We start from the raw sequence: 15,112 nt of genomic DNA, 5'->3' as shown, positions 1-15,112 counted from the left end.
CTACTGCAGGAGGACTGGCTGGCTGCTGCCGGCTGGACCGCCGCTGCAGGCCGGGATCGGGACCGGAACTGCTGCTGCTGCTGCTGGACTGCTCTGGACCGCTGCGGCTCTGCTCGGCTGGGATCGGCTGGGCTGGCTGGCTGGCTGGCTGGCACCTGGAATGGTACAATCGAAGGGCGCTAACCTTGCGGTGTACCGCCAGAGATGATTCTCTCTCTCATTACAACTCCTTTTATACACGATTGTCATGCGCAGTCACTGACGTTTTGCTGGCTAGCGCCATCTGTCGGACATTTTGTGAACTTCGTTTTCTTTTTTTTTCTTTTGTTCTAATAAAACCCCTTGTCATTCCAAGCATGTGTGTCGATTTTTACCTCTCTATCTACATTATTCCATGGTTTATTAAGTTTTCAGATTTATACTGACTATTTGATCACTCGGTACATATGTACTCCGTATGTATGTACGTTCCTCACTCCTCCTAAACCACGGGATAGATTTAAACCAAAATCGGTATAAATATCACGTAGTGTCTGGAAACTGTGGCTGTCAGGTAAGAACCACCTACATATCAGAGAGGTTGGGGTAGAGGTGGAAAAGCAATGTACCCCACGACGCTCGAATAGCTACACATTTCTCATCCAGTATTTGAAAATGAGAATACTTAATGACTTGGAACAAACTTCACACATAATTTCAAGAACTTGTGAAACTTTTTCTCTCTGGTCACAAATACCAGAGAATGAACCAGCAAAATTATATCATTGTTTAATTCAGAGTACACGTCAAAAACACCGGATCGTAGAAAAACTGCCGCAACTTTCAGAACTTTTTAAGTTATTTCTTTTTTGCTACTAACTCTATTCGGAACAACTTTTGCAGACGGTATACACATATACCGCTGCATGTACCTACAGTAATATAAGATTATACAAGACATAGTTTTTGAACTATGATGCCATAAACACTGAGATACGTGAGAAATTGCCGTATCATGTATGACGTTTGAATTTATTACTTATTTACTACTGATTCTACTCCCAACACATTTCTAATACAGTAGCTACATATACCAATGGATGTACACCCAAAATTATAGCATTGTACAGCAAATAGTCATGAACACTGAACCGCGTAAAGATGAAACTGCGTGGCGAAATTCGCTAGAAATGCTGGTGAAATACGTGTAAAAATACTGTGAAATTATTAAATATATGTGAAATATGCTCGTATTTGACCTGTGTGTACCCGGATAAAGTGAAAGGTAAGAGCTCCTAGAACGATTTCAACCATATTTGTTACACATATTGGGTATAATATGGAAAGGAATACTGTAGGGGCAAGAGCCACCAGCCTCCTATTGGTGTGTGTGTGAGTGCTTATGTGGAGAGAGAAGGAGGGAGGGAGGAGGAGATGAACAGACAGAGACTGAGAAACAGGAGATGGACACAGATAGAGGGGGAAGGAGATGGACAGAGAGAGGGAGGGGGTGACCATGGTCAGAGTGGGGAGAGACGGAGATAGAGAGAAAAATGAAAGAGGAGGAGATGGTCAGATAGAGGCAGGAGGTGAAGATGGACTAGTGCAAGATTCATTAGTACGTTTTAGAAAACTGCAGAAGATAAAGTAAAAGAGGAAGAAGAGTGGTTCTTCTCGAGGTAGTTGATTTTCTTGAATGAGATTTTCACTCTGCAGCGGAGTGTGCGCTGGTATGAAACTTCCTGGCAGATTAAAACTGTGTGCCGCACCGAGACTCGAACTCGGGACCTTTGCCTTTCGCGGGCAATTGCTCTGCCACTTTTTTTTTTTTTCGTTGTTGATCGTTGTGTTTGGTCGTTGCGGACGTCACATGACATCCGTTAAAGTTCGTTTGTTGATCCTTCCACTCAGTTTTTTTTATTACAGAGGCCAACCAGCTCTCTGACCGAACACGCTGAGCTACCGTGCCGGCATCTACTGAGCTACCCAAGCTCCTGCAAACCACGCAGAACTAACACTCCTGAAAGAAAGCTTCTGTAAAGTTTGGAAGGTAGGAGACGACATACTGGGAGAAGTAAAGATGTGAGGACGCAGCGTGAGTCGTGCTTGGGTAGCTCAGTGGCAGAGCACTTGCCCGCGAAAGGCAAAGGTCCCGAGTTCGAGTCTCGGTCCGGCACACAGTTTTAATCTGCCAGGAAGTTTCAGCTGATTCTCTGTTCTTATAGGAATCTATAGATAATTACCATAACCATCAATGTATGTAGATAAGCACTGGTCGTATCTCTTTACTAGACCGTAGACAGGGCTTGCAGTACCTTTTTCTGCCATTTAGTTATTTGACTCGTCTTAGACCCGTAAGGGCTTGCTGTCTTAACAAAACTTGGATAAATGAATTTATGAGTTATATATATGACTTCCAGACTAGACCATTACTTGATAGGTTAAACAAATTAAAAGTGAAAACTGACAATTGTAACCTTGACGCTCGCTCTGAAAAGCTCAGACCAAGCAAAAAATTACTACTTTTCGACACACTCTTCTTTCCATGGAGGAAAACTTAATAATAAAAGCTGTTTGCTGTTTTTGGTAGCGATTATTTGCAACGATCTTTGAACGATATGATTTGAACTTTAGACACTGTGAATGTTGAATATCTAGGAGTTACGTAATGATAATGTCAGGTAGAAAATAAATTGACATTTGCACATAAGGTTTTCTACGACATTTACATCGTAATTAATGTCTTGCGTAACAACTTAAGAGACAACTTAATAATAAAATCCGTCTGCTGTTTTTGACAGTGGCAATTTTTTTTGTTCTTTGTTCCTTTGAGCTTTGAAAACTGTGTATGTTAAATGTCTAGGGGTTGATATATGGTGATGCCAAGTACAAAAGAAATCGACGAAATGTGCAGAAATGCTTTTCTGGGGTATTTACTGAGTACTGAAGGTACTTGCTTCAGAACCTATGACCTAATGATGATTCTGTGTCTTTGAACAGTACACTGGCGTAGTAGAAATACTTTAAACGAGAGTAAACGCATTTCAGTATAACGTCTTCCACTGTTTCTGTGACTTATAAAATAGGTAGTAAGAAGATTTACAAGTGTTGAATGCTTCCTCTTCTTCATTTGCAGAGACACTTCGGAAGTATCCCCCTGTAGCTAACTTGAGCAGAGCCAGCACCGAGCCCTACAACCTGCCAGGCAGCAGTGTCAGGATAGAGAAAGGCGTGAAGGTCATAATACCGGTCTACGCGATCCACCACGATCCCAAATACTACCCGGACCCGGAGAAGTTCGACCCTGAGCGCTTTACGGAAGAGGGCAAGGCGTCACGACACCACTTTGTTTACCTGCCGTTCGGAGAGGGACCACGTATCTGCATAGGTAAGTGGATCCATGACATACGTGGTTTTAGATGTAAAAATGTTTTAATTCTCCCGCAACTGACTGCCAAGAGGACAGTTTACAAACTTGACACCTACATCGCATCAAAAGCCCCAGAAAAATCCTTCTACCACGTGAACGGTTACGCTATGGAAAGAAATGAAGGCAAGGGAGATGTCTAATCATTTTATTATACGTGTTGCAACCTTAAAGGATTGTACTACAATGAAACTGCTACGCAGGACAAACTACGAAAAAACATAGAAAGTTACACTAATGTACCGTTCCCGACCGATATTTTTCAGTTTACACAATGCCTATACGTTTAAATAACAGAAAACACAACAACATCTGTATGAGAATTTTTAAGGCAGTTGTTTTATTAAAGCTGTCACATTTGTCGATCTCACAGCTGAGACCAAGCTCCGGATATTTTTATACGTATTTCCGTTCTGAGCTGCCGATAAAATTCTTTATTTACAAAGCAGTTTCAATCCCCTGACTACCATCAGGTTCATGCATATCTGTTAAAGTAATACGTAAGAAAATTAAATGCTTAAACTGTCACAAATTTCCTAGCTGATGTAAATGATAACGACGACACACACGTAATGAAATACGACATACTAGCATAAAACGATTGACAGCATCGTGTTACACGAAATATGAAATCATTAACGTCGAAAGGTGGGAATTTAAGGAGATGGGATCTGGATAAACTGACTAAACAGGAGGTTGTACAGAGTTTCAGGGAGAGCATAAGGGAAGAATTGACAGGAATGGGGGAAAGAAATACAGTAGAAGAAGAATGGGTAGCTCTGAGGGATGAAGTAGTGAAGGCCGCAGAGGATCAAGTACGTAAAAAGACAAAGGCTAGTAGAAATCCTTGGGTAACAGAAGAAATATTGAATTTAATTGATGAAAGGAGAAAACATGAAAACGCAGAAAATGAAGCAGGCAAAAAGGATTACAAACGTCTCAAAAATGAGATTGACAGGAAGTGCAAAATGGCTAAGCAGGGATGGCTAGAGGACAAATGTAAGGATGTTGAGGCATATCTCACTAGGGGTAAGATAGATAGTGCCTACAGGAAAATTAAAGACACCTTTGGAGAAGAAACAGCCACTTGTATGAATATCAAGAGCTCAGATGGAAACCCAGTTCTAAGCAAAGAAGGGAAAGCGGAAAGGTGGAAGAGGGTCTATACAATGGCGATGTACTTGAGGACAATATTATGGAAATTTAAAAGGATGTAGATGAAGATGAAATGAGAGATACGATACTGCGTGAAGAGTTTGACAGAGCACTGAAAGACCTGAGTCAAAATAAGGCCCCGGGAGTAGACAACATTCCATTGGAACTACTGACGTCCTTGGGAGAGCCAGTCCTGACAAAACTCTACCATCTGGTGAGCAAGATGTATGAGACAGGTGAAATACCCTCAGACTTCAAGAAGAATATAATAATTCCAATCCCAAAGAAAGCAGGTGTTGACAGATGTGAAAATTACCGAACTATCAATTAAATAAGTCACAGCTCCAAAATACTAAAGGGAATTCTATACAGACGAATGGAAAAACTGGTAGAAGCCGACCTCGGGGAAGATCAGTTTGGATTCCGGAGGAATGTTGGAACACGTGAGGTAATACTGCCCCTACGACTTATCTTAGAAAATAGATTAAGGAAAGGCAAACCTACGTTTCTAGCATTTATAGATTTAAAGAAAGATTTTGACAATGTTGACTGGAATACTCTCTTTCAAATTCTAAAGATGGCAGCGGTAAAATACAAGAAGCGAAAGGTTATTTACAATTTTTACAGAAACCAGATGGCAGTTATAAGAGTCGAGGGGCATGAGAGGGAATCAGCGGTTGAGAAGGGAGTGAGACAGGGTTGTAGCCTATCCCCGATGTTATTCAATCTGTATATTGAGCAAGCAGTGAAGGTCACAAAAGAAAAATTCGGAGTAGGTATTAAAATCCGTGGAGAAGAAATAAAAATGTTGAGGTTCGCCAATGACATTGTAATTCTGTCAGAGACAGCACAGGACTTGGAAGAGCAGTTGAACGGAATGGACAGTGTCTTGAAAGGAGGATATAAGATGAACATCAACAAAAGCAAAACGAGGATAAAGGAATGTAGTCGAATTAAGTCGGGCGATGCTGAGGGAATTAGATTAGGGAATGAGACACTTAAAGTAGTAAAGGAGCTTTGCTATTTGGGGAGCAAAATAACTGATGATGGTCGAAGTAGAGAGGATATAAAATGTAGACTGGCAATGGCAAGGAAAGTGTTTCTGAAGACGAGAAATTTGTTAACATCGAGTGTAGATTTAAGTGTCAGGAAGTCATTTCTGAAAGTATTTGAATGGAGTGTAGCCATGTATGGAAGTGAAACATGGACGATAAATAATCTGGACAAGAAGAGAATAGAAGTTTTCGAAATGTGGTGCTACGGACGAATGCTGAAGATTGGATGGGTAGATCACGTAACTAATGAGGAGGTGTTGAATAGAATTGGGGAGAAGATGAGTTTGTGGCACAACTTGACTAGAAGAAGGGACTGGTTGGTAGGACATGTTCTGAGGCATCAAGGGATCACAAATTCAGCATTGGAGGGCAGCGTGGTGGGTAAAAATCGTAGAGGGAGACCAAGAGATGAATACACTAAGCAGATTCAGAAGGATGTATGTTTCAGTAAGTACTGGGAGATGAAGAAGCTTGCACAGGATAGAGTAGCAGGGAGAGCTGCATTAAACCAGTCTCAGGACTGAAGACAACAACAACAACAACAACGTCATACGACAAACCCATGAATAAGACATAGGGAATAAAAGTATGAGACAACACCGTGATCATAAACATGTGAATACTTCGCATTTGTGTAGAGTAACACAAATTTCCGACCATGTATTAAAACTTTGGTACGTCGTCCACCACTCATGTTACAACTGCAGTGGGTGTTAACGCTGTGAACAGATTCACACGACGTAAAACCGACTGCACGGCCGACAGCTATTTACTGGTAAATTAGAGATGGTCACAGAGGTCTTCATACATCGACATTGACTGGTATCTTACGATTAACAAGCTGTGTGTCATCAACGTAGATAAGTACATGTGATAATCGTAGCAGGTGTTCTGTATGTTGCATCTAATAGCAACTTACGAAAATTAGAATCAGAGTTGCCGTGGCAGAAAACAATGTACGCAGAATTAAAGACCTACATGCTCTTATAGGCTGTGGTGTGAAACAAGCTACAGAAACATTCATTTGCACAATACTTCCGCCGTACACTAACTTTTATGACACTAGCCGTACAGATACATAAAATACAGTCTAACGAAAATTAAATAAATAAAAATATTTTGTAGAAAGGAAAACGATATACCTATGAGGGAATTATCCGAATAGGACAGAATTGCTAGATGTGATGTACGTGTACACACAAACATTAGCCTACAATTTAAAAAAAATGGATGATTTATTCAAGAGATAGACCTTTACAACTTGACCATCAATAACGCGCTATTCCACCTCTGGCCCTTATTCAGTTATTCGGCACGGGAGTGAGTGATAGTGTTGTTGAATGTCCTGAGAGATAACATGCCAGATTCTGTCCAGTTGCTGCGTCAGATCTTCAAAAACCCTATACGGTTGGAGGACCGTGTCCATGGTGCTCCAAACATCACTGAAGACAGTTCTGCTGCAGTCGATGAGATTCCAACCTGGAGACGTGTGAGTTCTTCGGTCTTATACACTATACTGAGCGCTGCGGTACATCGTGCTTACATCAAGTGTCCGTTTTTCACGATAAGTGGCCTTGGTACACAGCTATTAAAGTAAAACAACCAGACAACTACGTCACTTGCGTAACTTTGTAGCAGCGCCACTTACCGTGAAGAATAGACACTTGCTGCTGGCACAAAGTGTTTTACCTACTGGCAAGTTAAAAAAAAGCTAAATTTGTAATCTTTCCAGATGAAAGTTATGATTAACGCTTTCTAATACAGTTATAATCAATGCTGCTCAATCTGAAGATTCCTTATATTAGGCGAAACGCGCGTCATGAATAAGTAAAATAATAAAATCAGTTCTACAACCAAGTCTGTTGTTTTGATCACAGTGTGGTGAATTTTTATATTTCTGTAACTCTGCTGCATACAAACGTGTCCCAAGTGGTTGTATCACCCTTTATCCGTCTAAGGTTCACGAGGGAATCAGTGCAGAGAGGTTCTTTTGCTGCTAAGAAGGTCCTTTTGTACACCACACGCCCATCGAGTGGTCCGAACAGCCCTACGTAGTTTTCTGCTCTGTAAAATTTCGCTCACCATTGCTGGCCAATAAATAGAAGCGGCAGTTCCAAGCTGACAGAGCGAAACCTCACAAGCGATTTCAAGTTTCTGGAATAGTATTCTCCGGGCTCCTGTTAGCAAAAACAGGAGCGAGTCATCATAAATTTTACATTGTTCTTATTCAACTGTCAAAGGTTTATAGGTTGAGGTGGTATTCCACACAATGTTTACTCTAATAACGCCTAAAATTTCAACGTAGCCAACCTACAGATAACAAATATGTCGTCTGCTATCTCTGATGACAAAACATCCAGTTCGTTGCACAACTGGGTATCACAAGCTATCAGAAGATGATTACATCGCTGGCGTCTGATTTCGTGGTAGGTGAGACTGCTCGAACCTCACGAAATACCGCAGGGTGGGGTGCGTAATTGCTATACTGAATTTGCAGAGCAAATACATCTAAGCGAAGTCCAGCAAAAGATGGGGAGACGTTCCCAATGGATGTATCTATACCACAGCGCCAGCACACAAAAGAATTCGGCAAATGACAGCCCACGCAGAGGTTTTCAGGCAGCCTTTCTATCAGCTCTTCATTTCTCAGTGCTACGAGTAGAAACCTGACTATAGAAGAACCCCCCTGCAAAACAACGTCGGTGGTTCATGAAGTGAATAGTTTATGGAAGGGCCTCATAGAGTTTTCTTGTCCTTGGGAGGCTACCCTACTAATACAAACAGGATTGGCGACCTCGCATATATACTCTAACATGTTGTAGGAAACACTGTCTTACACAGCAGTCACGTGGTGCATACAACAACTCGTGTCTTCTCTGTGCAGGTATGCGCTTCGGCCTACTGCAGGCCAAGCTAGGCATCGCTTCGCTGGTCTCCAAGTTCGTCTTCAGTGCCACCAGCAAGACGCCTGCCAAGCTGAAGATGGATCCCAAGTCAGCTGTGACGTCATCCGTCGGAGGCATCAACGTGCGTATCTCCGCGAGGACCTGACAAGATGGAGAGCAGCGCATTCCAAGGAAGTAGTGAACACTTGGGGACGTGAAGTGTATGATCTGACTCAACCTTCATCAGTACTTCCCATAGCAATGACGCCTAAAATTTCGTTTATTAACACCTATGAGCCATTAACCTCAACGTCTTTGGTAACTAACGTGTGAAACGAAAGGCATAATAACACAGTCTGTCCACCGTTTTGTCGATGGTGCAGTTCGCAGCTTCAGCCTCATTGCTTCATCTGGCTGTGTTGCAAGTACCTCCCTCGTGTAGTCTTTGAAAACTGTGTAAATAATATGAGGAACGTACTTCACTGCAGCGCTACGTGAGACTTAAAGCAGCAAAATTCCGTCTCGTTGACATTAGAATCTACTCCCCTCGACAAGCAACTTCAATGTTGAAGATGATAGCATTGGTTCGAAATCATCGATGAACAAAATACGTAGTTGTGAAGACGGCCAACAGAGTAAATATTTAATTTTCCCTTGATTTTGATGTTACAGTTACTCCAAGAATAGCCACTCTGTCGAGCACGAAAAGTAACCTACACATGCTTTCGTCATTTATGACTAACGTTACATGAAACTCATTTTTCACAGTCATAATTCATTGTGGAAATGTTAGTGAACGTAGACGCAAAATAAGAAGGAAGTGTATCTTACAGGCGATTACTTCCTGTCTACGAACTGCGTAAATTATTAAATGTTTCAGCCACAGACTAACTACAATTAGCTTCTACAAAAAGATACAATTTTTTACTTAATTCACGAAACACAACGAAAATTAGCATTTGGAAATTCCTTGTTTCCTATTCTTCGTGTTTCTAAATTCCTCCAATAAAAATTTGCTTACAGTGGCTTCATTCAGACTTGAGCCTTTTACTCGTACTGCGGAACTCTAAAGCAGCCTTTACACACTTTCACATTGTAAACGACGCTTTCGTTGAGAAAGTGGTTCATATGGCTGTAAGCACTATGGGACTTAACATGTGAGGTCATCAGTCCACTAGACTTAGAACTACTTAATCCTAACTAACCTAAGGACATAATACACATCCATGCCCAAGGCAGGATTCGAACCTGCGACCGTAGCAGAAGCGCGGTTCCGGACTGAAGCGCCTAGAACCGCTCGGCCACAGCGACCGGAGATGCTTTCGTACACAAATCAAAACACATAAAAATATTGAAGTCTTGGAGCAGAATGGATCATCATTTATTATTTATATGAATCATCGTAATCTATAAAAATAAAGAAACAAAGCAGCTTGATGTTAAAATTGTAAAAACAGACTGCTGCGCGCATTGTTACTTATGTATGATCGGACACGAAAGACTGTAAGCGGAGATGATTTGCAAAAAACACGTATTGGAACTTAAAACTATTGTTCCAGAGTACAATATGAGAGTTTCGCAATCAAAAACAAGCTATAGCTGAGAAAAAAAAATACTTCAAGACTACAACGTTCTAGCCAGTAATAAAACATTACAATATGTATTTCAGAAGATATGTTTCGTAATTTTTCAACCAAACATTCACGCACAAGGAGTTAACGTCGTTTAACAAATGAAATGGAATATTTAACAGGAACATCTATATAAAAATGAGGAAATAACTGTCTTACCAGAACCGGCTATTATATACGCTGGTGGTTTTGAATTCATGGGCAAAGTGATAATTCCAGAACAAAAATAGCAGACATGAGATGTTACGTTACTAAAAAGGCGTAACTTTATGAGACAGAACAAGACGCAAATATATAAAAACTTTGGTTACTTCAAGCGATAGAACAAGACATGAATATGTAAAAAACGTTGGTATTTATATATAAGAAATGGTAAATTTATTTATTTACTGTAAATTTATAGACCTGTTACTTGATACTTCAAAACAGATTGTATGTACTACAGTTTGCGTTCGTCATCTTTTTTGTACTTTTTTGTTTTGTTTTTATCTGTAACATTTGATATAGAATAAAAACTTTTTTTTAATGACAAATAATTTGAGACAGAAATATAAATAATATTTAGTTGTTTTAAGAAGAAAGTAAAAAGATGATGTGATAGAGGAGAGATTTGTTAGCGCCATCACCGATTGTGACTGGCGGCGAATACCTCGGAATGGTTTCTTCGAGCTGTTGACCGCCAGTCACAACAAAATTGTTTACGGATAGTAGTTGAGAAATAGTATGCTAATCCTAATCATTAAAATTAGGTATTGATCCATGTACGACATTGGGTGTTTCTTTTGCTAGATTGTAAATGCTATATAAACGTGTCGATCTGAAAGAACCAGTTGTTTTAGGATTCCAGAGAGAAAGTCGCCTCATAAAGAGCTCCGGAGAGGTTTAGAAACACCACATCGTCGATGATTTGAACAGTACGTGTAGACGCAGGAATCCTGATACCGAACATTGGATGATGATGGAGATGAGATGATAATGACGTGGTGATGATTTACCTCCTTATTAAGACCTGAAAAAGAAATACAGATATGGAGAAATATAAGTTCCAGGTATGCTATCGATTAAAACACTGGAATCTAATGCGTGACTATCAGTCTCTAATGTTTAGTAGGCTACGTTTTGAAATACTGTGCCATTAAAATATGTGTAGACGCCGTTTTCCTACCAATTCCGACAAAACGACAGTTGCTTTCTTGACTGATAAGTGTATTCTCATGTGTAGAGGACACAAAATATTAATTAAATGTTGGTGCAACCGCGATATGCCGTATTACATGTCTGTCAGTTATGCCGCCAACGTGTTCAATCTCATACAAATATTGTTGTTGTAGTCATCACATTGACGACTGGTTTGATGCAGTTCTCTACATCAGGCTAGCCCGTACATCACCACGACATCCAACATCCTCTTGACACCACTTAATATAAGGCATATTCAAGGTCTGGTCTAACACCAAGCAAACACATTCAGAAAACATGTTCTGTAACAAAAATTTATATTCGATGTTAATATACTTTTAACTTCATGAGAGTCATCATAATCTATGGGTCTCTTTTTTCAGATTTTTTTAAAATTATTGCTAGCTTATATTCTATATTTCGCTGGTCAACGAGCAAATCTCACCAATAGATTTTTGAGTCTCATTCTCTAATGTGATATGTGATGCCCTCAGTATCGCCTTACATAATTCAACTACTTTCCATTACCTTTTTCTTTTACTGATATTCACGTTACCATTCTTTTATCCTGACTTTGTAAGTGACCTTCGTCTTTCAGATCCTTTGTCTTCGCTCACAGTATCAGAAGCAAATCTTTTTTTTTTTTTTTTTGTTCCTGCTACGTGACCTTCAATCTCTATTCCTTTGTTGTCAATAATGGCGTCAGTGCAAAAACTTTCAGAAGAAACACTGCTTTCAAAATTCACTTCTTTCGGTACTTAACAACTGTTGGAAACTTTGTGAGGTAAAATATGAAGTATTATCTCCTGACAGTAGTGTGGGAAGGGGTAATGATTCAAGAATAGAGACCCCTGTAGTAAAGCAGAAGGTAGAAATTGTAAATTTATTGGATGACAGTTTATCTGATGAGTTAAAAACGAAACGACCATCAGAGATGGTAGAATTTAAACAGGAAAAGTTAGATATGACTGATCAATCAGGAGTTTCATTTAGTTTTGATGATTCTGGTGTTGGAGCTAGTTTTTCGTCACCTGAGTGTGATAAAAAGCCAGCTAGTGAGCAACCCAAAGATACTGGGGCTGTTGATTTAAATATTATATTACAAGCAATAGCTGCCAGTCAAACAAATTTTAATATGCGGTTTGAGGCAATGGACAATAAACTAGAATCCAATAATGCTGAGTTAAAGTCTGAAATAAGTAAACAGGTCAAAAACAGTAATGCTGAATTAAAATCTGAAATAAGTGAGGTCAAAAACAGTAATGCTGAATTAAAGTCTGAAATAACTGAGGTCAAAAACAGTAATGCTGAATTAAAGTATGAGATTATGGCCAGTCAAACAAATTTTAATAAAAGATTGGAGGTAATGGACGATACCTTCAAGGCTGGTTGCAATAAGTTGAAAGAGGATCTAGACAGTTTGAATTGTAAAATTGATTGCAATCATGAGGATATTAAGAAAAAGGTTGCTCAACAATTTTCTGAAATGTATAAAACAGTTAAATCCGAAGTTGCTGAGGTTCGCAAAGACTTCCAAATGGAAGATGCGAAGCTGGAGCACAAGTTAACAGAAAAGATCGAGGCGGAATCTGAACTTTGCTCAGACAGATTTAAAGATGTTAACATAAAAGTAAACATATGTCAAGCAGACGTAGATGCAATCAAAAGTGATACTACTCATATTGTACAAAGAGTAGATAATGTGGAAATGAAAGTAGAAAATATCAGTACTAACATTGCTAACATAGAGAGTAAAGTAGCTTCAGTAATTTCTGGTAATGGTAATACACAACAAGTTGTAGCTGCAAACGCCGCTTTTATCGGGTGTCGGCAGTTCTTGCGGTTCGATCCAGATAAAAATATCCACCCGTTAGATTTCTGGAACGATTTTGAAGATGTGATTCCACCAACTTGGTCTGAACGAGAGAAAATCTCATTTATTAGAAGTCATTTAGCAGGTGACGCCATGCGTTGGTCAGCTGATGTTATGTTGAAGTGTAAAACTTTAGCGGAGTTTAAAACAGCTTTCATTAATGAATATTGGTCTAGCAATAAGCAAAATGAAGTGTTAAGAGAATTTTGGAGTGGAAAACGCTTCAGTGCAGGCAAGGAATCGATTAAAGAGTTTGCTAGGTCATGGATCTCACGTTTGTCACATTTGTCGGAAAAACTAAAACCAGAAATGATTATACTAGGTCTTGAAGCCAAACTGCCATGGTATTGGCAAACCAGAATTATATCAGCCCCTAGAGACAATCTTGATCGTTTCATTGAATATTTGGAACGTGTAGAACGTGTTGCTGCTAATGAGGAACAGGCACGTAATAATAGAAATGCCACTAACAATAATAGTAATTTTAGGAATGAGCAAAATGGTAATGTAAATATCAGAACAGTAGGTGTTCGCCATCCCAAGAGAGGTAGGAATTGGGGAAATAATTATCAGAACCAACAATGGCGTCCAAGGGATAATAATTTTGCTCCAAACAGAAATATGCACGTAAACAACAGTACGGAAAGTAATGCTGTGCCAGTCGACCATAATGAAACTAAAGGAAACAGTAGTAGGACGAGGCAGGAAAACTAGTTCCCGTCTATGAGGACACTGGCGCTCACCAGGCGGTTACTTTTCCTAAGCCAGTATTTAAGGGAATTGGTAAGACAGATCAGAATACTCAAACTGAACATGTGGATGAAGAGTCGGTAGCATCTAAAGATACAACAGAAATATTAGATCACTCACAGTATTTGATAGATACCGTGTTAGAAACGCTTTCTAAGTGGGAAGAGAAAGAGAAGGCGCAGCAGTGTAACAATAGGGAAGAGCTACAAAATATTGAATTGACAGGTGAAGAAGCAGAAGAAATTCATGCTTATATTTACGATGAGGATGATGTGCTCTTATCTAAAGTGCCTGTGCAGGATGTTGATAATGTACTAATAGACTTAGTCCGCCGCTCGTGGTCTCGTGGTAGCGTTCTCGCTTCCCGAGCACGGGGTCCCGGGTTCGATTCCCGGCGGGGTCAGGGATTTTCACCTGCCTCGAGATGACTGGGTGTTTGTGTTGTCCTCATCATTTCATCATCATCCAGGAAAGTAGCGAAATTGGACTGAGCAAAGATTGGGTAATTGTACGGGCGCTGATAACCACGCAGTTGAGCGCCCCACAAACCAAACATCATCATCATCACTAATAGACTTAGGACAGGAGATAAGTGAGAATGTAGAGGGTAGGCTGTTGAGGGTCGATGAACCCAGTAGCTGTGACCAGTTATCACTTGAGAAGGAAACTGACGATAACGGTAAAAGTGGTTTAGCTGTAACTAGTGTTATGCCCGGTCTGGAGACGCAGAATCGCTCAGACTACAGTAATTTGGGTTATGTTCAGCAAACTAAATGTAATGAAGTTGTGCAGTGTTTCGATTTAAAATTAATAGACCGACTGGAAAAGGCAGCTGAAAATGTAATTCAGGAAACCCCTACACACTGTGACCTAAATGTAATGAAGACAGATGTCAATCACTTTAGTTGGAGGCAAATCAAAAAGGAACTACTAGATGAATTAGAGGAACCACCTGTACAACCTAGAATAAGCCACCCTATAATAATAGTGAATATGTTAGGTATCAATGTGCGTTGTCTCTTAGACAGTGGAAGTGAGGTAAGTGCAATATCTCAGTCCTTCTTTGATGCATTACCTGGTAAAGATAAGCTTACAGTAATGAGAGTATCAGGACTAAGAATAATTGGTGCTACTGGCAAGGTGTCAAAAACGGTAAAGCAAGAAGCTTTGCTGCCCTT

The 15,112-nt window shown here is 40.0% G+C and overlaps 1 protein-coding gene across 1 annotated transcript in view; it reads left to right on the top strand.

Moving 5' to 3' along the window:
- LOC126095056 (probable cytochrome P450 6a13) overlaps window positions 1–10,534 on the top strand; it is a 77,965-nt gene extending 67,431 nt beyond the window's left edge. The window contains exons 5-6 of the mRNA XM_049909740.1: window positions 3,116–3,367; window positions 8,501–10,534. Of these exons, the coding sequence (XP_049765697.1) occupies window positions 3,116–3,367; window positions 8,501–8,667 (419 nt within the window). The 3' untranslated portion in view covers window positions 8,668–10,534. The remainder of the gene's footprint in view (window positions 1–3,115; window positions 3,368–8,500) is intronic.
- The last annotated feature ends 4,578 nt before the right edge of the window (window positions 10,535–15,112 follow it).

The sequence above is a fragment of the Schistocerca cancellata genome, chromosome 8 (genome assembly GCF_023864275.1).
Source record: "Schistocerca cancellata isolate TAMUIC-IGC-003103 chromosome 8, iqSchCanc2.1, whole genome shotgun sequence".
NCBI lineage: Eukaryota > Metazoa > Arthropoda > Insecta > Orthoptera > Acrididae > Schistocerca > Schistocerca cancellata.
This window is presented reverse-complemented; position numbering and strand designations above follow the sequence as displayed.